General features: G+C 43.8%; 1 protein-coding gene across 1 annotated transcript in view; it reads right to left on the bottom strand.

Moving 5' to 3' along the window:
• The window catches only part of SIM2 (SIM bHLH transcription factor 2), a 55,923-nt gene extending 30,274 nt beyond the window's left edge, over positions 1-25,649 (bottom strand). The window contains exons 1-5 of the mRNA XM_035545977.2: positions 25,307-25,649; positions 24,780-24,962; positions 18,335-18,417; positions 15,600-15,689; positions 9,122-9,230 (exon numbers count right to left, since the gene is read on the bottom strand). Of these exons, the coding sequence (XP_035401870.1) occupies positions 9,122-9,230; positions 15,600-15,689; positions 18,335-18,417; positions 24,780-24,954 (457 nt within the window). The 5' untranslated portion in view covers positions 24,955-24,962; positions 25,307-25,649. The remainder of the gene's footprint in view (positions 1-9,121; positions 9,231-15,599; positions 15,690-18,334; positions 18,418-24,779; positions 24,963-25,306) is intronic.
• Positions 25,650-26,159: the final 510 nt, after the last annotated feature.

Here is a 26,159-nt window from a genome sequence, read left to right as displayed (position 1 = left end):
GCAAGCACTACTCAAGAACAAAATAGCCTGTTTATATTTTACAGATTTGTACTTTTTTACTTTTGTAAACAGAATAAATGTCATGGTACAGAAAATGAGTTTTGCTATTTTGGATAAAGAATTTGTGCATTTGTTCACTCATAGTGCACAAGACTGCCAAAAGGGATTCTCCAAACATTTCTATGAAATTATGGTTAGCTTTATGGAAGCCAGAATTGTCCATCCCTGGGGGGTGCAACTATGAAATCCATCTTTGCTTTCTACTCCATCTTTCATCTCTTTTGAAAGAAAGCAGTCACAAAGTTCTGTGGTTTGCATGCTGTTTGTACTGTGGACTGAGAAAAGATCATCATATTTTTTTCCACAGCTTCACCTCTCAAGTCTTTATTTTCTGTAAGGTAAAAGCTACTTTTTTATATCTCTTTCCCAAAGTACCCAAGTTTTGATAGTAGCAAAATATGGCATCGTTTTGTTACATAACCACTTCATAAATTAACATACATAGACATGCAATCTGCACACTGCTGCACCATGTACTATTTTTAAAATGTATGCCTCATCTATCATTACAAAAGATTATGAAACATCATTAAAACTGAGAGCTTTTGACACAGCTAATGATGTGCCACATCATTTAAAATCTTGATTCTTGTTTGTTCTGCAGGGCAGCTTGGTTGTAATTTCAAAGGTCAGCTATAGCATGGGAGAAGAAAACCATTTTGAAATTGCACACCTAGACTGAAGTCTAGGTGCACAGTTACCTGCTTCTACTTTCCCTCCTGCAACACATGCCTTCCTCTAGTGTTGAGGCATGAATGTGCGATAAACTGCTCTCCTTGTCACTGCTGGACTGTTTTACAGGGTGGAAACACAGATAGCACAAGTTCATGTCTGGATAACACTTTACTGCCCATCCCCCAAACACCCTGCATATTTTTACCCTTTCAGTTGGTTATTTTCATCTTACCTCCTCTACGCTATAAAGTTGCAAATGTTTTGCTCTTATTCTTGTGTAATCTGCAAAGCATCTGGGTCCCACACAGCACAATGCTAACTAAAAGAGCATGCAAGCATCTTGGCTAGCCTCTTTTTTTTTTTCCTTTTTTTTTTTTTTTTCAGAATAACAAGGCTATGGCTTTTGTAAGACACAGAAGAGACAAAATGCCACAACTTCCAGTCCTTCATTCTGAATGTGGGTGAACCCAACTTCTGGAACATGAAAGAGGTAAAAGCACTGTAGGGAGCATACAAAGGAGATGCTTATACAATAGCATGCATGGTTCTAGGGATGTCCTTGAAGCTGGGAATCCAGGATTGACCAACAGAGCCAGGGTGAGAATGGGTTTGCAAATGCCTGTGATGGACTTCCCTCATTCAGAGTTGGCCTGTAAATGAGCTAGTAGAAAATCAGGAGTGAAACCTGCAAGGCTGCTTCATACTGACCACCATCTTTATTTTTACCATGCCGGAAAGAACAGTGCCAGAGTGAGTCTGCGAATAAAACTATTCTGTGAATTGAAATACTGCATGCAAAGAGATGCGTGAACACCACATTTCCCCACTCTTTCTTGGATTGTGTGGTCAAAACTAGATTCCAAATAAGAGAGAAGAAATAAAACAATTACTTTCCCTTCTCCTTGTTGCACTGCAGTATCACATATACACATGCAGGTTACAGCCTGAAGTGTATACCTTTGAGAATACCTCTTTTTAGTAAATGAGTGGCACCAGTTAAATGATAAAATATATATGCCTTACATTGCAAAAATGCAGATTTTATATACATAGATAGCAAGTTCCTAAGCACATACTAAGTTGAAAAGTGAAGTTTGTGGGCTGACTTGTTTTGTCCTGGTAATGCTCTTGCTGTGGTAGGAAAGAAATCAGCTCTGTTGTTAAGCTCTGTCTTTGAGTTCCAAACTTGCAAGAGCTGCCCAAATTTCCTCTCCATTTGGACAGTTTGTTCTGTGTTCTGACTGTGTCCAGAATCCTGTCAGTGCTGCAGAGAGTAAATTGTCTCAATTATCATTCCTGTCATCCAGATTCAGCATTTACCCAAATTTTCTTTTCCTATAAGCGATGCTTCCAAACCTTTATTTAGAGAAGAAACTCAGCAGGGCAGTAGGCAGAAAGGAAAAGTCTAGCTATTTTAGTTTGAAACACTCTACTCTCTTGGTATTCTTTACTGCTAATTACTAATAAAAAAAAAAAAAAATTTAGTGGGGTGCCAGCAATCTGCCCTTCTTTCCACTTTTGTACATCCAAAATAATAATGTTTTCTAGATTTTCCTAGTTCAAAATTAATCCATCAGTGGCAGGGTCATTATGTTAAACCATTAGCAATGGTTAAACCAATAATAATGTTAAACCAATAATAAAGTTAAACCAATAACAATTCTCCTGTATTTTTAAACGAATCAAAAAAAAAAATCCTGTCAACTTTTGTCTTTTTTGCATATGTGTTACAAGAACAAAAATTTTTTAACCAGTGTAACAAAAGAGCTTTCCAGACATACACTTTTCTGTTCTGTTCTGTTGGTATCAAACAAGATGTGTGTAGGGAAAATGGTCTTCCTCTAGAGGAAAAGTATGAACTGGCATTTACTTCATAACTGGACTGAAAGGGTGCCCCAAAAGCTGGAGAGCCAGACACAATGTGTTCCATATTGTTTGTATTACCTACATTAGGCTTATAACACATCACATAAGAATTATCCAGTTGTTAGGAAACAATCAGTATGTCCATGGTAATAACTATAGTATTCCTCTTTCCTTTTGTCTACTCTGGGATATGTCAATAAACTGCTTTTAGTACACCATGCCTTGGTGTGCAAGTCAAAGGTTGTGAAGCTGTAGCTGTTTTAAAGTATGGAAATCTCAGAAAAAGACACATGAAACCAATAAAAGACACACTGTTTCAAACGAGCTGACTCCAAGTACACACGTGGAAGAGCAATATACAGTGCTGAATCCCTCTCAGTATTGCTCGTTTTTCTCACTCTACCTGCAATACAAATATTTCCAATTTCCCTGGCTTGCTTGCTTGTATTCTGCTGCAGTGGTGAGAGATGACTAGTCATACCCAGCTTTCCTTACCCTGATGTTTCATACAAAATTTTCCAGCTTTATTCTTATAGATACGGTTCAGGAGGTACAGCATTTCCCGCATCCTCCAGATGGTTTTGTGAGTGTTGCTATCTTGCTACAAGCCTACCTCACTATGCTGCTCTTTTAACTGTTAAAGAAAACTGTTAGGAAAAATGGTTGTTACAGACACACTTTTGATAGCAGCATCATTTGGAGGGCATAAAATCCCCACTTATGTTAGTACGTGCAGCCTGGTTTGTTTCATAATGTTGTTTCCTCTAAAAAGCACGCAAGGGGGAGCTGTGTGTAGTCAACAGTTCTGGTGTAATCTCCTCGTTCACTCCCTGAAACAGCCAGACACTATTTCAGATGCCTTGACAACGTTTATCACCCCCAAAAAAAGGTAGCATGTAGCAATTGCTTCACAAACCTCTGTTGGCATTGTATTTCCCACCAGGCTAGCACCAAAATGGTATGCTACTGACCACCAGCAGATCAGACTTACGAGACTGACAGAAGTTTAGGTCTATGCTAGATGCGAGGTGAGAAGAGGGGCAAATTCCTCACATGTCTCCATGAAGTTCTGGAGCTGCTGCTGGTCAGGCAGGGCTTGGCATGGCACCACAACCTACTTGGTCTCCTCCGCTAAGTGGGGGAGATGGGCAGCATGCATTGAGTCTCTACAGTCAGTCAGAAACGTAGCCTTGCAGTCTTCCAAGACTGAATAATTGCTTTTAAACTAGCATCCCCACATCTTGTGGCCCATCCTCCCTGACTGATGACCACCTTCTGCCCCAGTAGGAAAATCTCATCCAGTGGACCCAGTCCGTTTGTCCCACTACTGGAAGAAACAGAAAAGAGAAGCTTTCAGGTGCTCCAGAGAAGACAGCATACATCAAAACCACATCTCCAGATGCTAAGAAATCCATTTCTTAACACTACACCACAGAGCAACTCCTGGATTTCTGTTACCAAAGTACTGCATATGTTTGCATGGAGGCCCATGAATCTTGATATCAGCCTGTGCAACAGATACAGGTGGTGGGGAGTGCCAAACTGAGGTGTAAGGATTCACAAGTATAGAACTAAACCAGGTCACAGAAACATGCTGCGGGCTGCAAATGCTATAAGCAGTATTTGGAAAGGAGTGAAGAACCAATGAAGTCATCTGAAACCTGAGCACTGCCAGTACACATCATTTGGAAAAGATATCCTTTTTTTTTTTTTTTTTTTTTGCTAACCTATTCCAGTTGAATATAATGGATTCATTTTTTCATAACAAGTGCAAAGCCGGACTAAAGATTCATGTGAGACGATTTGCTGAGGCATACCCACAACTGATGTGTATTTCAGAGGGTATTTTTCCCTACCCCAGCCACCCTGAGAAGGAGAATCCAGCTGTTAGCTTCTTTCATAGCAAAGGATCAGTACATATTGCTTTACATTTTCAGTGCTGGTCATGCAAATAAGAAGGCAGCTTAAAGACTTTTTAAGTCAAAGCTGAAATTCTCCAAAGCCTCCACAGACCATGGGGCTTATGGCTTTCATTGAGTCATAGCTTATAGACTTTAAACACCAGAAAGGAACATTAGATCATAGGTCTAACCTGTACATTGCAGTTCATTAAACTTCAGTGAGTTACTCCTGTGCTGAGATCAGTAACTTCTGTTCGCCTAAAATGTATCTTCTACAAAGGCATAAACCCTTGATCTGAAGACATCAAAAGAGGAAGAAACCACTGCTTCCCTTAGTATTTTGTTCCTGTGGTTAATCAAACCCCTAGTTATAAATGTATGCATTATTCTAATTTGAGCTTTTGTGGTTTCAGTTCACAGACATTGGTCCTTGATATGTTTTTTTTTTCTTCTAAAACAGTCCTTTAGTTCCTAGTATTTTCTTCCCTTGGAAGTAAGCAGACACAGTTATCAAGTCACCTCCCAATCTTCTTTTCGAAAAATCAAACAGATGGTGTTCTTTCATCTCTCATTATAAGCTTTTCCAGTCCTTCAATCATTTTTGTGGTTCTCTTCTGTACTTTCTCCAATTTGTCCTTTTTTTTTTTTTTTTTTTTTTTTTAAGTGGACAACAGAATTATGCAGAAAAATCCAGTGTCCATTTCACTAATACCGTACAAAAAATGCAATCAGTCACCCTTGCTATTCTTGTTCACTATTCCACTTCTTATATGCACAAAGATTTCCCAGCACCCCTTTTGGCTACAGCAGCACCATCAGAGCTCACACTGAGCTGCTTGTCCTTTATGATTTTTCAATGCTTCTGAGAGTTGCCATCTTCCAGTTTCTTGGGCCAAAAACTTTCCTTACCATAACGTGATTTATGTCCTTACTGCATTGTCTGAATAGAGATGACACAACAGCTAGTTTATCATCTTCCATGTTCCCAAATTTTATTACATTTAAAATTCCTATGAAATCCAAACTCCTGGAGGTATTCCAGGAGTATGTGATTATTCAAGAATTTTCACTTTCTTTTAAAATAGTAAGGCATCTACCCTTTATGTTTGGAGACGTGCCTTGTACCTGAAACATTAGGAACTATAAGCCAAGTTTTAAAAACTTAAAAAGTTATGATTTAAGAAGGCTTATACTTTTAACATTAATATATCTTGTTTAAGTAGATGGCTGAGATATCTGAAGAAAAATAATGTGACGGAGCATTGTATAAAGAAATCCCCACTATGTCTGATTTTATGCATTGAGCAATAATTTCCTTTTCCCTGAGAAATAAAACACAAATAAGACTTCTAGAGCTCAACAGGTGCAAGGCTTCCACCTTTCTTATGTAATATCTGTCTTTTAGAAAAGCTTATATGAAGCTGATGAAGCACGGAAAATACAGGGAAGATTAAAAGAGAATAACAAAGGAAAATGAAGAAGATAAAAAGCAAATGAAGAAATAAGGGGAGAGCATAGAAACTTACAAAGACTGTAAAACTGGAGGGCAAAAATAACCTGTACTTTGTATTATTTAATACCAGTAACAGAATACAAAGTATAGATATGTATGCCTGCATTTGTGATTTTATTTCTACTATAATATATCTTACCCAGCTACAACTGTTGAAATAGCAACTGAACTAAAAATATTTATACATATCTGAGAATTAGCTGAAGAATACATCCTGAGCAAGTAAAGTTAAATGAGCCATGGTGCAAATTTGTGTTATGAATGTCTGTGTCTGCTGTGCAACATTGATTTTACTCCTGAGTAATTCCACAGATTGGAGAGATCTAAAAAATAGCAAAGTTAAAAAGGGAAACTTTTTATTCAACCCAGTGACTTGATGATTCAGACACATTTTAAGAGAACAGAAGAGGAAAAAATCAAACCGAAATGATAAAAAAATGCTCTTTTAAAATCTGTTTTCCCTTTTATTAGAAAATAAAGCCACTTTCACTCAACTTCCCTAGGTACTAAGTTATTTGTAGAACTCCATGTTTTATTTAAATATTCAGAATATCTACTAAGATACAAACAGAAGTCACTTCCTTCCTACCATTTATTTAATAGGTTTCAGGACTTCACTGAAGATACACAGGAAACCTGCTATGATTTCTATGTGCCAGGCAATTTTAAATTATACCTTAAGATTTAATGTTTACACTGCAGAAAAGGGAACCACTGGCACAGGGAAGACATAAATAAATATTTGCTCGCACTGTTTAGCTATGGATTCTGCACATTTTAATACACCAGCTCTATGCTTTGTATGGGAAAGAGACACACCGAAGTAAGATTTGCATAAAATAATCCCTATACAATCCAGAACACAGCTTAACTCCTTTATTTATCTCCCAAGTCTAGGATTCCAAATAAGATGCTGTTGTTTTGATGTTGTTATCAATTTCCTTTGCTACACAAAATTTTACACAAAACAAGACACATATAAATGGATCACATTTCAAAGTAAATTTTCCTTTACCTTTTGCACTACTGAGAACCCAGAGCTTGATGCTAATAACAAACAGCATCTGTATAGAAAGAGGTAAAGCAAGCTACAGAGAATGAGACATATAACTGGGGCTAGTCACCAGCAGAATTTCATACTGAAACAGTTGCAAGTAAACTGAAATTAACAGTTTCAATTGTGTGTAAAGTCTTTTCAAACACAACCAAAACAGAACAGAATTACACTTCACAGTGAGGGGAACTTGTTCATGAAATAAATAATTGACCATTAGTAGCTAAAATGAGAGGGATCTGATTATTTCAGAAAAGAAATGCTAACAGGCAAAATAAGCATCCAAAGACATCCAAATGTGAGTAAGAAGCAGGCAATAACTATTTCTGAAAAAAAAATAAAACTTCTGGGACTGCAGTACTAATGCACTGTCTTACTTCTGGTGAACCAGAGTCATAATTTGTACTTGACATAGTAAACAATTCAGATCAGTTGCAGGTGACTTTAAATCTGTAAAACTTTAAAACAAAATAAAATAAAATAAAATAAAATGAAAATCAACAAAACCATGACACCATTGCCATTGACAAGAGAGTGTTTATAAAAAGGTCTTACTACCAATTCCAGATACCAGCAGAACTTCATTAAAAGTCATGGATTTATACCAGAGGCAACCCCTCCACTCATCAGTAAAGTAGGACAAGAATAAAACGTGTTGTTTTCTTTTTAAATGTCAAAATTGGAAAAAAAAAATCCCTGACAGAGGAATGAGAAAACTATGAAATAGTCAAGTAGCAACTAGAATCAGAAGAGTCCAAGAGAAAGAAGAGTTTGTTTTTCAAGACACAGGGAGGTACACAAGAGAATCTGCTTGGGGAGGAGGAAGAGAGAAGACGGCTATGGTAGTTCTTTCATTTATACCACTCAGAGCACTGCGTATGCTCCCAGGAACATTCGGCTCCCCTGCATTCAGAGAGTAGTGCTGAGGGAATCACAGTGGTCGGAACTGTGGTGAGGTCGCCAAGTACAGAAACCGCACAGGCACCAGGACTGTGAAAAAACTTCCAGCTCCTGAACAGGAATGGTAGTGCAAACTCAATGCTCCTCATGCTTTTAGGAGCTGTGTCTTAAGAAGCCCAGTAAAAGCTCTAGCAGGATGTGAGCTCCAACTGATCAAGCAATCGTGAAATATACGTGAAAGCACATTGTACAATGGAGCCAAATCATTCCAATATTTTAAAGCTCAAAGAATTGCCCAATGGGAAACGAAACCTACTGGAGATGGTGTAAAGATGCACATATGTTTGTTAATTATATAGTAGCAACAATACTGAAGTAACAATACACAAAGGGTTATGTTAATTTTTATGTGTGGTGTCTGAGCACAGCCAGTGTGGACAGTCTGATCCAGGCGGTCACATAATAAGAGTTCTGCTGTCTTCCCTGACACTCCATCCAGCTTAGCACCATGCTGTATGGGTACGCGTGGGTGAATCATCTGCAGCACCTGAACGGGATGTGTGGAGAGGCTTGGTGAATCAGTGATCCAGCATCAAGGCAAGAGGACATTATTTTCCCGGAGAGATCACTTTTTATATGAGAGCTTCTAAATGTAGGTCATTTACAAAACCCATTTTTCCTCTTCCTACAGTGGAGAATATTAACTCTGGGTTTTTATACAAATCTCAGATTTAACAGTTGCTTTTATAATATTAAAAGTGTCCACCTATTTCCAAATTGCTTAACGTATTATTTATTTATTTTTTTCCCTAAGACCACGTAGCTGCAGCTGTGCACAGCTAGACAGTTGCAACATTCCTGCAACCTCACCGGTGATGACAAATCAAGAGATGAAATTGCCACTGAGCAAAATCTAAATAACAGTTTAAAACTGCAGGGACTCCACGGCATGAAAAGCATTATTTAATCTGGGATATCTTACTCTCTTTACTGCCACAAACCAAAATCTTGGATCATAGTTTCAGGTTCATGCTCCTCCTCCATTTGCATACATAGCTTCATAATGGATAAATATGAACTGGTCACAGCCTAGAGTTGTTACTTTTTTTTTTAGTTTTCCAATGGTAGTTTGACCACAGATCACACAAGTACCTTGTAAGAGGTGAGGATGAAGAGGCTGGTGAGCAGTAAGAACAGCTGTCATCTCATCATGGTCAGAAGGATGTATATACTCATAAATGCTATTACCAGTTAGCTCCACCTGTGAAGAGACATGTAACACATGAAGCAGTGCTGCTGCCCCTTTTTCCTTTCCTATCCCCCAAGCATTCTGAAGTGACCTGCATATACTGCATCTGGGTAGCTACACTCCATTTTTTAAACATAAGTCAAATGTATCAAAAACTTGTTCCAAATTATACTCCTTAAACTTCCTTGTTTAGCAGTAACTAACATTTTAGGGGCTTTTGTGGGAATTTCTGATGATGATCTGGACACAGAAGAGCTGCTAGTGGAGAGAGCTGGTGAATGAAGTGATAGACTAGAGCAGCTGTAGAAATGCTAGGTTGCCACAAAATGGGATAAAATCGTTGGGCTGTATTAATGTCTCTCAGAAAGGCAGATATCTAAAAAAAAAAAAAATTTGACAGGTTCCCAGAAACCATCACCTGCATTCCGCTGACAGTTGAGCCTTCAGAGCCAAACTGCTAGACTTACACATTTCTTTTCTGTCTTTTCAGATCGTCCACGACATTCAATCCACAGTAGTACACAGGGCTCAGAACGGTAGCCAGTGAATTCAAAAGACAGACTTCCATAGATTTTCATGAGCACTGGCTTGAGCCTTTGCTGCTTTAAGTAAACATGCACATTAAAAAGACTAAGAGAGCTATCTTAAATATCTGCACTCTCTCTTCTCACTTGAACTTTGCTCGCACAGGAATGTATTTCTATCTTTCCCACTGTTGTACCCATAATAACTGTTGTGCAAAAAATGAGCGGCGTACACCATATGTCCTTTTTGCTAACTCTATTTGCCACGTATAAAACTCACCAACAAAAGTCTCCAGATAGATGCAGTAATTGATTTAAGGAGTGAACCAATACTTTGAGCCTGTGTTTTAAATTAGTGTCAGGCTGCCCAATTGTTCAGTGTGGCCTGATGTGCCTTGGGCCCCCAAGATCAGAGACAGCTGCGAGGTGAAGTAATTTAACCTATTCTTCTGAGCCAATCCTACTGATTTGCTAAGATGTGTGAGTTGCCTTTTCTTTGGAATAAATGAAATTGTCTACTCCACAAAGAAATCTTTTTCTGAAAATGTTTCTCGTAGTTCCATTTTCTGCATTATTCATGGAATGTCTCTTCCCAAGACTATGCAAACTAACCTTTTTTTCTAGCCATCTATTCCCCACTTCTTCTTTCCAACAACCCCTCCCTGCAAAAACAAAAACACCAACACTGACCTGATAGTCTAACCAGAGTAAAATTTCACTGAATAAAGCAAAAGGGACAGAAAGAGTAAAGATGAAAGAAGAGGAGAGATAGAGAAAGAGACAGATAAAAAGAAAGGGGTGGGAGGGAAAGAGGAAAAGATTAAGAAAAGGAGAGGAAGAAAGGGGAAGGGAAGGGAAGGGAAGGGAAGGGAAGGGAAGGGAAGGGAAGGGAAGGGAAGGGAAGGGAAGGGAAGGGAAGGGAAGGGAAGGGAAGGGAAGGGAAGGGAAGGGAAGGGAAGGGAAGGGAAGGGAAGGGAAGGGAAGGGAAGGGAAGGGAAGGGAAGGGAAGGGGATTATTTATGTTGATTCATTTATATATATTATTTTTAATAATATGCAACTAATATAATAAAAAGCCGTGACTGTTCTTTTTCAGGATTATAACAGTGGGAACCTGTTTTAGTAACTCCATCTTCAAGCTTTAGTGGTGAGGGAGGGAGGAGACTGTACAATCTCACTGTGACTCATGCTTTTCGCTGTTTCTGTTTGTTTTTAATTATATGGGGGAAAACACATTTGTAAGTGTCTATAGCTAAGTCTGTACATATCATAATCACCTACAGACACATAAAACTAATAATTCTTATGTTGACAGGCATTTCATTGGCCTTTACACTTAGTTAATCAGAACAAGAAAAAAACAATCATTGGAGAAATTCACATTTGTGATCAGTGTTCGAACTGAAAGGAGCATCATTTATGACTCTGTTCTTTTTCAGCTTCCAAAAAAAATCGTTCACAGGTAGCCATATGCAAACTATCTATCCCTTCAATAAAAAGACTTTCTTACAGAAACAACACCAACCAACCTGACTGGCAATATCAACTGGAGTAATCAAGAAGATCTTATTGCAGCTCTGCCATTACTAAGTATAATCATAACCACATTGACATGTATCTACTCTCTTACAAGTATGACACATGGGTATCTCTTGCTTTTCCAAAAGTAGCTGCCTATTGCAAAAGAACTACTGACTGAAGTAATCATTGGTTCACAGGATTCACAGGACTGGGCCCAAGGTCATATTTTTATTCAAAACTTCATTTTCATCACATAATTTTCATAAATAAAAATAGTTTAGTTTTATATCTAAAGTTGAAAACTGAAGTGCTTTATCAAGCTAATGACTAGCTTTTCTCATTACGTATGTAGGAATGTTTTCTACCCTGATGTATGCATTTGCAACCCCAGCAAAGTCAGTGGGAGGTGAATATACAACACTGAAACCAAAATTGATTGTAAAAATGCTAGTGGAAACATAAAGCCATCAGCAAAGACAGGGGACTAAATAGGAGTCAAATAACCAAAATATGTATACATAATTTTGAAACTGACCACAGTCTCCTGCTACACATAGCATATGCATGCTATTTTAAAGCCTACAATGAAATACTGAAAACTTTTAAAAAAATAAATTATATGGTTCAATTCATAAACCTTCTAAAATCCCATGCCTCAGGCTTATTAAACCAGCTTCCTCGATGCAGCTTTTTAATATCTGTAAATACCTGCTTACTACCAAATATCGCTATTTCCTACTAAGAGCTTTTTTATGTGTAACTCAGCTGCACAGTTTTTTCCTGCCAAGAAATGATTCATAATAAACACAGAGGACTAAGTAGATGGATTCTAGAGCAAATAATTACATATTTTGCCTTTCATATACTTATTTGACGAAAGTAAAATAAACTCTTGGAAAAGTTCAGATGTTTGTGGTTAAATATTTCAAGATTTATCAAAAGTCAAAGATAAGCTTGGCTCCCTCATGGACCCAGAAAATGGCTGGAATAAGGTCCAGACTTTCACAATTAAAATATATATATATATATAATTCACCATTATTTCCTAAGAGGATTTTCTTTTCCATTCTGTGTCTCTGGATTCAGGGGTGAGGGGAGGGAGGTGTGGAGGGGGGGCAATATTTGGGGAATTTGAACATATTTACTACCCATGGAAAAAAGAGGCAAGAAATTGGCTCTATCTCAGCTAGCACAAGTCAGTTCAACAATGATCTGAGGCCAATTGAAATTCGATGGAGGAAGGGGTCCTAACCATCAGTATTTACAATATTTACTGTTAGAGTTGAGTGGAAAGGTTGATCAAAATCCAAACCCACAAATTAACCAACAGGTCCACAAATAGAGATGTAGTCTTTTCAGAAATATTGTTTCTGATTCTCTAAAATTGCAGGCAGAAGTGAGTCAAGTAGTGCTGAAAAACAATCCTTAATGTTGTTTTTACATTTTTAAACTAGCTTAACAACATTGGCTATGAAGGCTTTTTCAGAAGGTCTAAGTTCCTTCTGCTTAACCTAAATTCATGATATACTAGAAGATAAAGGCTACAGTAGTAGTTCTCCAAGAATATCCTGCAAAATATTTTCAAATGAACTTTTTATTTAGTTCAAATATACATTTTAAAACAAATTGCACTTTAACTGGAAATTGATGTGTGGACTAGTTAATTGTCAAATTATTTAATAAAAAGGTCTTTCTATGCACTTTCTAAAAGATTTTCTATGATTATCATCACTCTGGTCTCAGCTTGTATTGGCTGGAGCTCTATAAGAGCACTTGTTGAAAATATAGTGTGGGATTATGACTCGGTGAGGGAGACTTGCAGAATTTGCTTCTACAGACCAATCTCATTCTTGTTGATGACAGTGGCAAAACTCCCAGTGATTTCCAGAGTTGTAGGAACAAGAACTCATTTAGAGCCCTGGGAAGCTTACAGGAATATCCCAGTATTAATTTATTAATACACTAGTATTTAGGAAAAGCCTAGAATTAATTCTAGCATTAATTAAAACAAAATTGTCTCTTGAAAAATAGAACATTGAGCAATATCAAGAACAGATTAGATGATAAAACAGTATGACAAAAGCCAGGGAAAAATCATTGCCTTGCTTAGGTGTTTTATTTTATTTAAAAATAAATAATAAAAATGATAATAATAATAGGAAATAAAAAAGTGTTGTTAAACTGCATTCAGTGTTAAAGCATTCAGTGCTTTGAGTTTAAAAAATGCCCTTAAATTTCACGTGCCTCTGTCCTCTCTGATCTACACCTTTCTGGAAAATTCAAGGATACAGCCCATTCATTTACAAATCTTTGCTAAAGTGAAATATTTGAGATTTTGCTTAGAAAACTTACTTCAGTAAACAATATGACCAAATACTTTAGTTTTCCTTAGCAGATCTTGCAATAGGGCTTATAGAGACTTATGTGTGCAGCACAGAGGGAATACAGTCAGTGCAGAGGGCCATAAGATCATACCAGCTAAAGATGACTGAAGCCTGCACGATGCTTTCTGTCCCTTCTCCTTGACTGTGGCAAAGTTTATTCATTGTCCTACTGATCTTGTGGGTCTTTAATTTCACCAGATGACTGAATAATACCGAGACCTACAAGAGGACTTGATATTCCTCAAAAGAAAAAGAAAAAAAAATCTGGACAAAACCTAGACCAGCTAGCACTTATCAAACAGCAAGCAGGATAGAACAATGAGACTACTTCAAGGGCAGATGGGAACACTCAGTGCTTTGGAACAATCATACCGACTAAATGAATCTATTTAAGTAGTTAGCTACGTTGTGGATCTTTTCAAAACATTACAGGGAGAAAAACATTTAATAAGACTGTTGATTCAGAGTAGAAAATACAGCCATTTGGAAGAAAATTTATACTAAAAGACAGTAATATTTGAAGTAATTTGAACGTGCGTTAAATGTTATGAAACAACTAATACTACACTGTAACAGAGTCAAATGAACAAACTGGTTCAAATAAGAACATTCCCTGGACACATTTTTAAAAGTTGGCAGACAAAAGGTATCCATGCCATAATTTTGATCCTCAAAATTACATTTTCTGAAGGAGATTACAAAAACAGGAATCACAGTTGCCTTTGGATTTAGAAGGGGTGTTTATGAGACTATATACTTGCTTTTTCTATCTCTTCAGTGTTCTATTTTTTCTCATAGCTACTAATTCTAATTCAAATACTAGAAACATGCATCCAAAGAACTTCACAGTTTTTCAAACAAAAATATTAATTACTACCAAAGCTAAAGCACGTCTATAATTTCCACAACTCAGTCCCTTCTCTGTTGTTGGACATAGGCATATTCCTCAGCTGTCTTGCCTGAAACAAAACATCTTGCTGTCTCTCACCTTCATCTCCTCCTCCTTCTTCTTCTTCTCCTCTCTGCTATTTATTTTTCCACTTAATTTTATTTAACTCTGAGAAGTGTTTCAGCTGTAACTTGTTCTGAAGAAACAGTTCTGTTTCTTGCAAGTGTCATCCGGGGCCCAGTGAAATTAATTAGGCGTTTATCTATTGGAGTTCGGCAGGCTTTAGGTCAGGTGCTACCAATGAAATAGTGTAATACCTTTATACAAAAACGTATGGAAACTTGCACTCTGCAATAAATTCAGGCCATTTGCCCTTGTGCCTGTCCCAAGAAGGCAAAAAATTAGAAATGTCCTTCTAAGAAAAAAAAACCAACAACAACAACAATAAAAACCCCTTATACTTCTTGTGCAGAACAGTAGTAAACTGAGTTTTATGAGTTCTATCACAACCATATAAAACGCTTTACTGAAAAGACCACTGAGCTGGAAAAACTCAGGAAAAACTACCCTGAATTCCATGTGAACACTCATAAATCTGCCCCCCCTTTCTTTTTTTCCTAAAGCACATTTACCATAAAACTCATGTTCCACATCAGATTTCCTCTCTATTTCATAGCAAGTCTCAATATCTTACACAATCTAAAACATATAGCCTTGAATTCTAAACTTTATTTCAGATGTATAGCATTACCACACAGGCAATAGGTTTGGGTTTCAAGCTCTGTGTATATCTGCAATTTGCAATATCATATTATTTATTACCCTTCTTAAAGGTAATGAGGAGTAAAATACAATGAACAAGAACAGATATAAAGACAGTCATGATGTGGTCATAAGTATAGGAAACTTGAATATTTAAGGAAGGTCATTTATCAGAAAACAAAGTTGAAGCTTTGAATACCCCTAAAAACCAATGACTCGCTATATGTATGGCAAGATGTTAGTGCTAGGTCCCAAACGTAGTATCTATATTTAACAGATGAAAAAAATAAATCACTCCTACCTGAGATAAGCCAAGATGTACAGATGCCGTTTCTGAGATGTACATTATTTTGCCATCCGATGCCACCACGAAAACAAAGCCATCCAAAGTCTGTAGAAGAGAAATACGTAGGGTAAAAAGAAGTAACTGTATAAACCATTTACAGTGGAAAAAAAAAAAAAGTTTGAAGCCTTTTGGACAAGGATTGTTATCCAATTTAAAGAACAGCAAATATAGTATTTAAGAAATAGAAACCTTTATCTGATGGTGTTCCTATAAACTCTATGACACACACACATACATTGTGAAATCCAATTCATTCCCCCTACAGATGCGAGCTTTACTGCTTCACTTTAAGTTAACATTCTCCTGTTGATTCTGGTTATTTTAGTACTTAGTACAAATCCTGAGCTATGTGGTACTTAGGGGAAAATCTAGCACTACGCAAGCCATTTTTTATGGTATAATTGGCAGACACAGCTTACCACTATTTGCAATATATTTAATGATACAGTAAGCAATGCTTTAAATTTCTTTGACTATATTTTTATTAATGCATTTCTGAACAGAGGACTGTTTGCTATGTACAAGGTGAACTTAGGGAAAAAAAAAGTAGAATAAACAAATCAGCATTCAAAACTTTATCACACTTGAAGAGAGATATTTATGCTCATTAAGTGATATGCCTAGAGTCTGTGAATCTCAGCTAATGTTTCTTTGTAATGCAAATTCTTATTGATGGGAATTCTTAACTGGATGATAAATATTCCTTGTGTGAGTAAAAACTGAAGTTTCATTTTGTCCTGTGTCATCCATACAGGAAAAAATATGCTTTTGTTTAGCCAAAACTGGCCAAGATTTGGACATGCAGCCTATTGATTTGGGGCACTTTGATTCTTCAGTGCCCAAGGTCAGGCAGACTTTCAACAGTACCTTATATTATATAGTTTAAAAGTATCCACTATCTCTAATTGGTTTAGGAAGCCTTGATCAATACACACATATGAACATCACCAGAAAATGTATTTGGAATAGAGAAGTTATTTTTACAGTACACAGATAAAGCAGCCACCTATTTTTAATTCATATTTTAAATTACCGATCTTAAAACAAGAGAGAAGCAATAAAATCCTGTATGCTTCATGCTCTTACACTGCTGCCCTAATAAAAGAAAATATTCCAAATTATTCTCTGGCCTACTAACGATTCTACAGAATGTAATTGAAACCAGATTACTCTTTGCCTTCACTTTTTTTTTCCCCTTTTTTTTTTTGGAACATAAATTTTGTAGCAGTATTAAAATGGGAAGTAAATTATTCCATCCCTAACCATAACTTTTCATCCAAACACTGGCATCCTGCAATTGCTCTACCCACTATCACAACTAAAACTGTGTCAATCCTTTCATTACTCCATTGTATGGTGCAGTAGGTCTCTAACTTTCCCATCCAGAAAAACACAGAACCATACAGAAAAGTTTAAGAACCCTTAAAATAAGTCTACAGTGGATTTGCTGGCATTATTAAAGCCTTAACATTCACAACTCAGAAGTAACTGAACTGCAAAATGAGTATTACAGATGATTAGCATATATTATTTAAGTTCATCTAATGCCAGACAAAATGCGAAATGGCAAACACGGAGGAGGAGCAAGTGTGCCAGCAGTGATTTGTATGATATAACTAGACAAACATTTTGAAGGTAGACCAATGACTCTGAAACTGTGGCTATCAGCTTCTTGAAAGTCCAAGTGTGTTTTTCCAGGCTGGAAATACCTCCATGAAAGATCACGTTAGACTCAGTCAATCCCATGAACTTTATTCGGTCACCAAAGAACACTTCAGGACATTCTGCCCCAAGCGCTAGCCCTCCTTATTCAAGGAGGCAACTTGCAGGGCCTCCACGACAAACCCACCAACCTCATACCTCATTGTAAGTTTTGGGTGACCCCTCACAGCTGTCCCAGCCATCCCCTGGGGACAAAGGTCGCCCAGCCCTGCCGGCGGCGCGGCCAGCAGGGTTTCTGTTCAGCTTTTGTCCCCAGCCGGGCGAGCAGGGAAAACAGCTCCAGCTCTCTGACCAGAAATTAACCTTCTACAATAAAACCGACCTTTAAATGATTACGGTTTACTAGGTCTTTAAAATCGGGGGAGAAAAAAATCCTTGCGGTATTAAAATTGCGTATATAAAAAAAAATGGAGCTAAGCGTAGTTACTTTTTTTTTCCTCCGGCTGGCATCCACACCCCGGCTACGACTTCCTAAATTCTCCTCCGACCTACACAGGGGGAATTCAGAAGAATTCCAGAGCAGATCAACAGGATTTTGAACAACTGTATTTTCAGGTGCTAACGTCAACAGGAGATCTAATCCAGATGTGCGCCGCCTGCCCGCTGGGTCCGGCAGGGGTGCCCCAAACCGGCTGCGTTTGAGCACCGTGCGCTCGGACCCGACGGTGCGGGGCGAGATGCTGCTTCCACCGGCATCGCACGCGGAAAAAATAAAATAAAGAATTTGGGGTTTCGATTTTGCTCCTCTCCCGACCCGTTTGAGGGTCTGGGTGACAGGGAAGGCTTCACACGGGCGCCGCTAACAAGCCGGGGGAGGAGGAGGAGGAGGAGGAAGAGGAGGAGGAGGAGGAGAAGGAGGAGGAGGAAGAGGAGGAGGAGGAGGAGGAGGAGAGGTGGGGAGGTTAATCGCACCAAAACACAAGATTTCCGATGCGCAGCGCGTACGAGAGGAGGAAGGCGTCCACTACCTGAAGCAAATGGGATCCCAGCTCCTTGGCCACGTTGTCCAAGGGTCCTATCCTGCTCGGCTGTCCCCAGGCGTCGCCCAGACCTGCAAGGGAACCAAGGAGCTGGTTAGACCGGGGCAAGGGGCTTGGAAGGGGCCACGTTCCCCCTCCCTCCTCGCCGAGCGGCCCCGCTCCCCGGCATGGGGCACCGTGCCCGAGCTTTTTTTCCCTTTTTTTTTTTTTTTTTTTTTCTTCGGGAAATCCCGCCAAGGGTACTCCCACAGGCGCTCTTTCCCCAGACAGCCGCCGGCCCTCAGCACGCCCCACGGGATATGTCAGCCCCCAGCGCTACCCCTCGCCTGCCATGTCGCAGCGCACCCCCACATGTCGCGACAAGGAGCCCGGCACGCTTGGACGAGGGAGGCCGAGAGCCCCGGGGAGGCTCCCGGCCCGTCCTCAGCCCCACTGGGCTGTGTGTGTGTGTGTGTCTGGTCGGGGATTTAGTTTGTTTTCCTTCCCTCTGTGCAAAGAAGGGGTGCTCGGGGGGACTGGTGCCGGCACCTGGCAGGCTCCGCAGGCGGCAGGAGGAAGGCGCAGCCATTTCGTGCCTCCTTTTGGGAAAGAAAGGGGAAAAGAAGGCTTTAAGCCCTTCGGGTGAAGGGTCGGTGATGGGCGAAAGGCGAGGATGCTCGGTGCTGCCAGCCAGAGAGCTTTGGGGCTGGCAGCAGCCGAACCCGCAGGGTTTATAGCCTTGAACATCGCCCACACCGGTGCACGGCTGGGAAATGGTGTTTTTCTCCCGCTGCCTCTCACCGGGGCCAGGTGCTTCTAAAGAAAACTCCCTCGGCGACCTTGCAGGGAGTTTTCTTGAAAAAGAAAATTAAAAAAAAAGAGGCCGCCGTAGCGTGAGCCCCGCTCGGAGAGGAAGCTGGCACCTGGCTGGACGGCGCTGCCCCGAGCTTGGGGTTTAAAACAAGTTTTTTTTGGGTCGTCTTTATAAAGGCTCCCCCGAAGCCCTCCCAGTCCCACGTCTGCCTTGAGTCTCGCAGGTAGCCCTGGTCTGGAAGCCCTTGGAGCCCCTCTCCCTGCTCCCCGTCCTAGGGACCCACAGCATCCCCCTCCCCAGGGACGGGGACCTCGTCCCACTGCCCGGTCCCGGCGGGCAAGCACCCAGGAGCCTGCGGCTTCCAGCGCAGGAGAGGCTGGTTTAACCAGGGCAGTGCCACCAGCCAAGGTCAGCCCCAAAAGCAGCCGCCTGCCTCCCCGCCCCGCCTGCCGCTCCGGCTGCCCGAGCGGGTGTCCCCAAACTGTAGTCCCAAAGCGACGCTTTTCTGGGGGGAACACCTTCCCTCCGGTAAAAAAAAATGGCGTTTCAGCACCCATTAGGAAATTTACTCCCAATTGCCAAACGAAAAGGAGCGCTTTCGTACTGCCTTTTCCCAATTCGCAGTTGGGAAAAGGCTCCCAATCTTCCGAGGAGCCGTCATTTATTTATTATTTATTTATTTTTGTTATTTCTCCTGCCGAAATGCGGCTTCCTCTGCAGTGGGAAGTTTAAAGGATCGCGAAGGCATCCCGCAGTCTCTTTCTCGAGCCGGCAACAAATGCAAACGACCCAGCCAGTCCCGGTGCTGCGCGGATTGCCCTTATTTCGATTTACCAATTGCAAGTGTCGCAAAACCGGATTGCAACCCAAACGAGGGGTTTACGAATAACGACATTAATACTTAAAAAGAAACAACAAAAAATTAAAAAGTTTTGACACGTCCTGAGAAGAGCCCTGATTTTCGCAAGGAAGAGGCGGGTTGAGGATTTTAGCCGCTCCCTCCCAAAGCCGCGGCTGGGCAGGTAGGGTTTCGAGGCACCGCCAAAAATGCCCACGATTTCTGAGGTCATTTTCCAACCCAGGCTAAAACATTCGCTTCCGCAGATTTTTTTTCCCCTTTGAAATTTTAATTTGGGGTTGCGATCGCGAACTCGCATCAAACGCCAGCGCGCCCGGTGGCTCAGCCCGGCATTCTTCCCAGCTTATTTTAAAGCCGATGATTTTATCATTTAATCCACCGGCGGATCGGAGGTGGAAACGAAACGAAGGAAAACCTTCGGCTGAGATGAAGGACTAAAGCACATTAACTCGTCTTCCCAGAGATTTGCAGACGCGCAGCCTATGCCCTGTAAGCATATGGATGCAATAGACTCCCAAGAGTTCCTTCTGCCCGGCCAGTAAATAAGGCGCATTTTCACTCACTGCACTGGAGCGGGGCCAAAAGAGCTGCCGATACAAAGCGAGCGGCTTGCACATCGCTCCTCGGAGGAGGTGGAAATTTGCTTGGCACGGCCCCGGCCGGGCAGTGGGGGCTCCGGTGTGGGCACGGCTGTGGTGCCAGGAGGGTGGATTTTAAGGAAACCCTTCAAATGTCCCCGTTTCAGCACAAGTTACCTGTGACGCTGGCCTGGAGAGAGATTGCCCCGCGAGCAGGCGGTGCTAAGTGGGAAATAAGCGGCACTAATAGCAGCAGGGCCCGCCGGGCCCCCCCACCTCCAGCTTCGGGAGGTTTTGCGCAGAAATCCCAAAGCACGGGCAAATCTCATATGGGGCAAATCCCTATGAACGGGTCCGCCTTCCTTTGGCCAACCTGGGCGCAACTTCTCCCTTCAACATCCCCAGCACCCCAGTCCTCGTCTTTTGACATCTCGGACCCCAGCATTCACTTTGCACCATTTCCCAGTGTCCGAGTACGGGGTGTGAACCAGGCTGTAATGAGATCTAGAAATATTTGGGAGCAATCCCCACTTTCGCTCTCCAAACGTCTGAATGGGGACGCGCGGACGTTTGAAAGCCCGGCAGCTTTTCTGTTTGGGATTCTGCTAAAAGAATTACTTAGCGATGTGTTGTGCGAGTATCGGATTGCCCTGTAACTCGGAGTATTTCCTTCGTGCCTACTACCGTATTGTTCCTCGGCTCCCCCGGAGCGTGTGGTCCCCCCGCGTTATTCAATAACCAGCCTTCCCCAGGAACCTGGGTCAACTCCAAACGCCGGCGTTTCCAGCGCTGCCTCTCCCGGGGGATTTTTCCCCAGGCGAGCCCGGCAGAGCAAAGGGGAAAAGAAAGGGAGGCGACGAGCTGCCAGCGGCCCCTGCCCTCCGCCGCTCTGTCCCTGGAGGGAGACGGGGACAGCCCGTGGACTGGGGGGGTCCCTGGGCTCCGGGGAGGGGGCCGGAGCCGGCGGGAAGCCCCCCGGTATCCCCCAGGGTGGCTTTGGGAAGGAGTAGGGCCTCTGGGAGAGAGATATGGAAAGATCAAGCCTTTGAGAAGTTTAAAGGTTTAAAAAACAGGGAGAAAAAAAATAAAAAATGGCAAGTCCCGGAGGAAACCTACAAAAGTCCTTCCAGGACACCCGGACGAAGCCACAGCCGGCTCTTCCCGGGGTCACGCTAAGAGGGGGGGTCCCCTTAGCCCCCCCCCCAAGGCTTCCGCAGCTCCCACGGCGGTGGCCCCCTCCCGCTCCGACGGCACTTTGAGGCGACAGCCCGACACCTCTGGTGCCGCCGCTAGCCGCTATCGCGACAGCCGCGCGTTTTCGCTTTAATTATGTGATTCATTATTTCGTTAATAAACCTCTTCCGAGCGCGGAGTAAAAGAGCTGCAACTGGCCTTAATTTTCTTTAAATATAGGTTCAGAGATTCACACTCCAGATTTAATAGGGAGCGAAAACTCTGTACGCTCCCCACATTTTCTATTGTCTGCGTCTCAGAATAAGGAACAGGTCTCAGGGTTGCTACTTTGTCATTTTATTCCAATTATTTCGTCCAGAGCACTTGGTACTTCGGATCACTTATTAAATACCGCGTTCCCATCCGGTTTAAATGGCCATAAAAGCGCAGTTTTAGAGGCAGTTTTGGGAACTGCGCTGGGGATGGGGCAGGGAGAGGATCCCAATTTTAGCCGGCTGAGGAGAAGCGCGTTTTCTTTAAACGCTGTTTACTCTCGCGTCCCTTTCATTTGCTCATTTTTAGAAGAAAACGCTGACAGCCAAGACAGAAGAAGTCCCGTGGTATATTTTTTCTTCCACAATAATAAGTGCCTTGGCAAAAAATCAAAACGCAGCCGAGGACGAGCTTACAGAGCCGGAGCGCGGGGGAGGCTGGAGGTTGCTGTCTCCTGGACTCTTAATTCATGAATCCGAAGGTCAGAGCAAAACCTCACGGCAAAAAGTACGATGTCGGAGCACGAAATTTTTGCCTTCCAGGGCTTGCTCGCGTTTGCGGGGAGAAAGGAGCTGGAAGATAAATCTCCTTTCACTTGCACTTCGCAGAGCCCGACCGGGCGTCTCTGCTTGGGGGTTTTGGGGGGGGCTTGGTCCAAACCGTGCGTCTCGGGGCAAAGGCACGGATGGGGGAGATGGGGTCCTGTCTGAGCCCACTTCGCACCCTGTCGGGGTGTTGGGACCATCTCGGCCCGGACACCTCGGTGAGGGTCCCAAACTTTGCCCAAACTGCACGTCAGCGCGCTCTGGAAATAAATGGGGGGAGGCGAGGGGGAAGCCATACACCGGGTTTTTTAAAAGCACAGCCCTCTCTCTCTCTTCCCCTCCAGTCTAGACAGAGCTGGAAGCCAGTTTTATAGCTGGACAACATTTCTGATCGCGCTGGCTACAGCTACCCCAGGCCTAGCACACATGCTGGAGGCGTCTCAGGCCTTGCCCCCCCCCCCCCCCCGGCCGGCTGGAAGAGCTGAAACCCGTTCAAACCTTTTCAGCTTTTTGGGGGGGTGCCGGGGTGCTGGTGGGGAGCTTTGCCCGTGCCCTGGACCAGCGTCTGCGGCCCCTTCAGCTGCGATCCCCGGGATGGACGTGGGGGGCTGCTTCGTGTTCGGCTTTGTTCCAAGCCCCAGTAACCTTGGGCATTTCCGTGCCCTCCACGCATGGGGCCCAGCATGCTGGAAGGGGCTCTTTCCCCAGGTCTTGCTGCCCCAGACTTTGGGATGCGCTGCTGGGTAGCCCCCTCCAGCCAGTATGCCTCCCCCCCCCATCAAAACCAACTGGAAGCAGTCGGGCGGTCTTGGGAGAGACCCCGAGGGAACTCCCGAGGGGAGTTCACCCCCTCGGGAGAGGCAGGCAGCGGCAATGGGGCGCCGTGTGCCGTCAGGCAGCCCCCCCACCCCGACGGCCCGCTGCTCCCGGCTGCCTCCCTCCGGCTTCCCCCGCTCTGCCCTCGGCGGTCCCCCCGGCCTGTCATCCCCGGCCCCAAAGCTTTGGTTGGAAATGCGTTTCCATCCGGACTTAAGACGATGAAAGACGAGGAATTCGCCCTATGCATTTAAAACGTTGCTCTTAATAAGCAGGGTGTGCGGAAGCGCACGCCCGGCCTGTTTAAGGAAGACAGACACATAAAACACCCCCGAGCTGCTGGGTATAAACCTGCTCTCGGGGTCGGCTCGCTGCTCCTGAGGATCAGCAGGGCTGCCAAAGTGGGGACACGTTCAGCAGCATCTCTGACTGCGCCACTTTTCCTCCCTCCTAAACCAAACCCGTTCCGGCGAAACGCTCCCGAGCTAAGGCCGGCGAGAGAGAGACCCCCACATCCCCCACAGCCCCCGAAATCACGACGTCCTGTTTCTTACGGGGAGATTTGCCCCCGCGGGATAATGGCGAGAAATCACAGCGGAGCACCGCCTCGCTTCCCCCGGCGGGCTGCGGGAGCGCACTCCGAAGGAGCCCGGCCTGGCCGTAGCGCTGCTAGTGCTTGCTCGCGAAATCACTCAGTTAGATGGCCAGAACGGTAAGCTTTTCCTCGGGCTGGGAGTATTTTTTTTCCGACCCCCCTCCCTCCTTATTATTATTATTTTTTCATTTGTAGCCTTTTAATAAAGCTCCTTAGAAACCGCGGCGGAGAGCCCAGCTTCCACTCCGCAATTTTTTAATTCCTCTCCCCAACCCCGGGCCAGAGAGGCACAGACAAATAACAAAAGGGGGGAGCCGGGTTTATCCAGCCACCCCCCGACCCCAAAGAGAGTTTCGCCGCACGTCCCCGGGCTGGGGGAGCAGCGGGGCCAGGCGGGGGGCTTCTGCCGAGCCCCCGGGGAAAGAAGGAGCAAGGGGGGGCTCAGGCCTCCGAGAAGGTGCAGTCCCACTCCCGCACGGCCCCGCATGGAGCAGGTTGGGCCAATGACAACACCCACCCTAAGAGGTGGGGGTCTTTTTTTTTCTTTCTTTTTCTTTTTCTTTTTTTTTTTTTTTTTTTTGAGAAGCCGGGGTCCCCCTCAAGCGCTCCCCACCTGCTGTGCTCCCGGGGGGCCTCCTCTTCCTGGGGGGTTTAGGAGGCTCCTCTCCACCCCCGGCCCCCCCCCCTCTTCCCACCCTGGGCCGGGACCCGGCCGGGGCACGGAGGGGTCGGTGTCGGGGTGCGGGGCCCCCCCGGCTCTTTTCGGCTTCCCTGCGGGGAGGAGGCGCAAAGGGTGGTTACCTTCGGGGAAGACGGCTCGCATCTTCAGGTAGCTGGTGGTCAGGCGGATGATGGACGCCTTGTCCAGCTGGGAGGTGATGGCCGAGGGCAGGGGCAGGAGTTTGGCCAGTTCGTAGAATTCTCCATTTTCTTTTTCCCGTCTAGTCTTTGCCGCGTTCTTGGATTTTTCCTTCATCGCGACTACTGCAAGGCGAAGATGACACTGGCATATTAGACCCGATTCTTCCGAATTGCAGGGGGCATGGATTTCGGCTTCAGAGTTAGTATTTTCGTTTAAGGAAGGGAGGGAGGGAATTCACCCAAATCAAATCAACTTAAAAAAAATAAAAAGGGGGGAAAAAAAAGGGGGGGGAGAAAAAAAAAACACCAAACCAACCAAACAAAAACCACCACCAACAGAAGTGGTGCGAGGAGGGGGAAGGCGATCTCTGAGCCGCAAGCCCAGCAGGCAGAGCTGATCGGGAGAAGGCAGTCCTGCTCTGACCCTGCACTACCCAGCGCTTCGAAACCGAGACCGAGAGACCTACACGAGCCACGGTCCTCTGCCTGCAGCCGGAATCGTATCTTCTCCTCGCCGGGGAGCAAAGAGCACCGGCTTCCCCTCACCGAGGGATTTCTTCTCTTCGAGCCTTCCCCGTCCAAAACCAATAATAAGAAAATATCAAAAGCAGAGCGGCCGCGCGAGAAATCATAAGGGTAGGCGGGCTGGACCGTTGTGGGACGCTATTTTTGTCTCTTAAAAAAAAAAAAAATGGGGAAAAAAAAAAAAAAGTAGAGAGAGAGAAAGAAAAGCCCGCGCTGCTCGTTTATAAGAGAAGCTCTGGTCCCGGTGAGGGGAAGCCGGGAGGGCAGCCCCCGGCTAAACGCGAGCCACAGCGGCCGGAGAGGGAGCCGCTGGCCGCAGCTCTGGCAGATCGCAGGCTCGCATTTCCCTCCCGGCCAGGGCAGCTCTCGGCGGGAGGGCCCCTGCCCCTGCCCGGCCCCGGGGGGCGGCTTCAGCGGCTGAGGGCGGCGGGCTGCCCGCGGGGCTGGGGGCGCGGGGGGCGCGCGGCTCCGAGCGCGGCTCTCATGCGGAGCCGCCCGGGGGACTCCGTGCTCCTCGGGACCTGCGCCCGCTGCGGCGTCGCCTCTTTCTTCCCAAACAAGTCCGAGCGCTGGCAAAGGCTGGCGGTGGATTTCTTTGCTTAGTTGTCTCGGTTTTTCTCCTCTTTAAAGAATTCGCAAAGTCGGGGTTTGGTTTTCTTTCTGCGTTTGTTTTCTTTCTTTTTTTTTCTTCCTTTCTTTCTCTCTCTTTTTTTTTTCTTTTTAAAATTGTCACGTATTTAAAGAGCTGGTGCAAAGCGCTGGCTCTTTCGCACACGCATGCCTTTCCGAGTAAGA

The sequence above is a fragment of the Cygnus atratus genome, chromosome 1 (assembly GCF_013377495.2).
Source record: "Cygnus atratus isolate AKBS03 ecotype Queensland, Australia chromosome 1, CAtr_DNAZoo_HiC_assembly, whole genome shotgun sequence".
In the NCBI taxonomy this organism is placed as follows: Eukaryota; Metazoa; Chordata; class Aves; order Anseriformes; family Anatidae; genus Cygnus; species Cygnus atratus.
The sequence above is the reverse complement of the archived record's forward strand: the minus strand, read 5'-3'. Positions and strand labels throughout refer to the sequence as shown.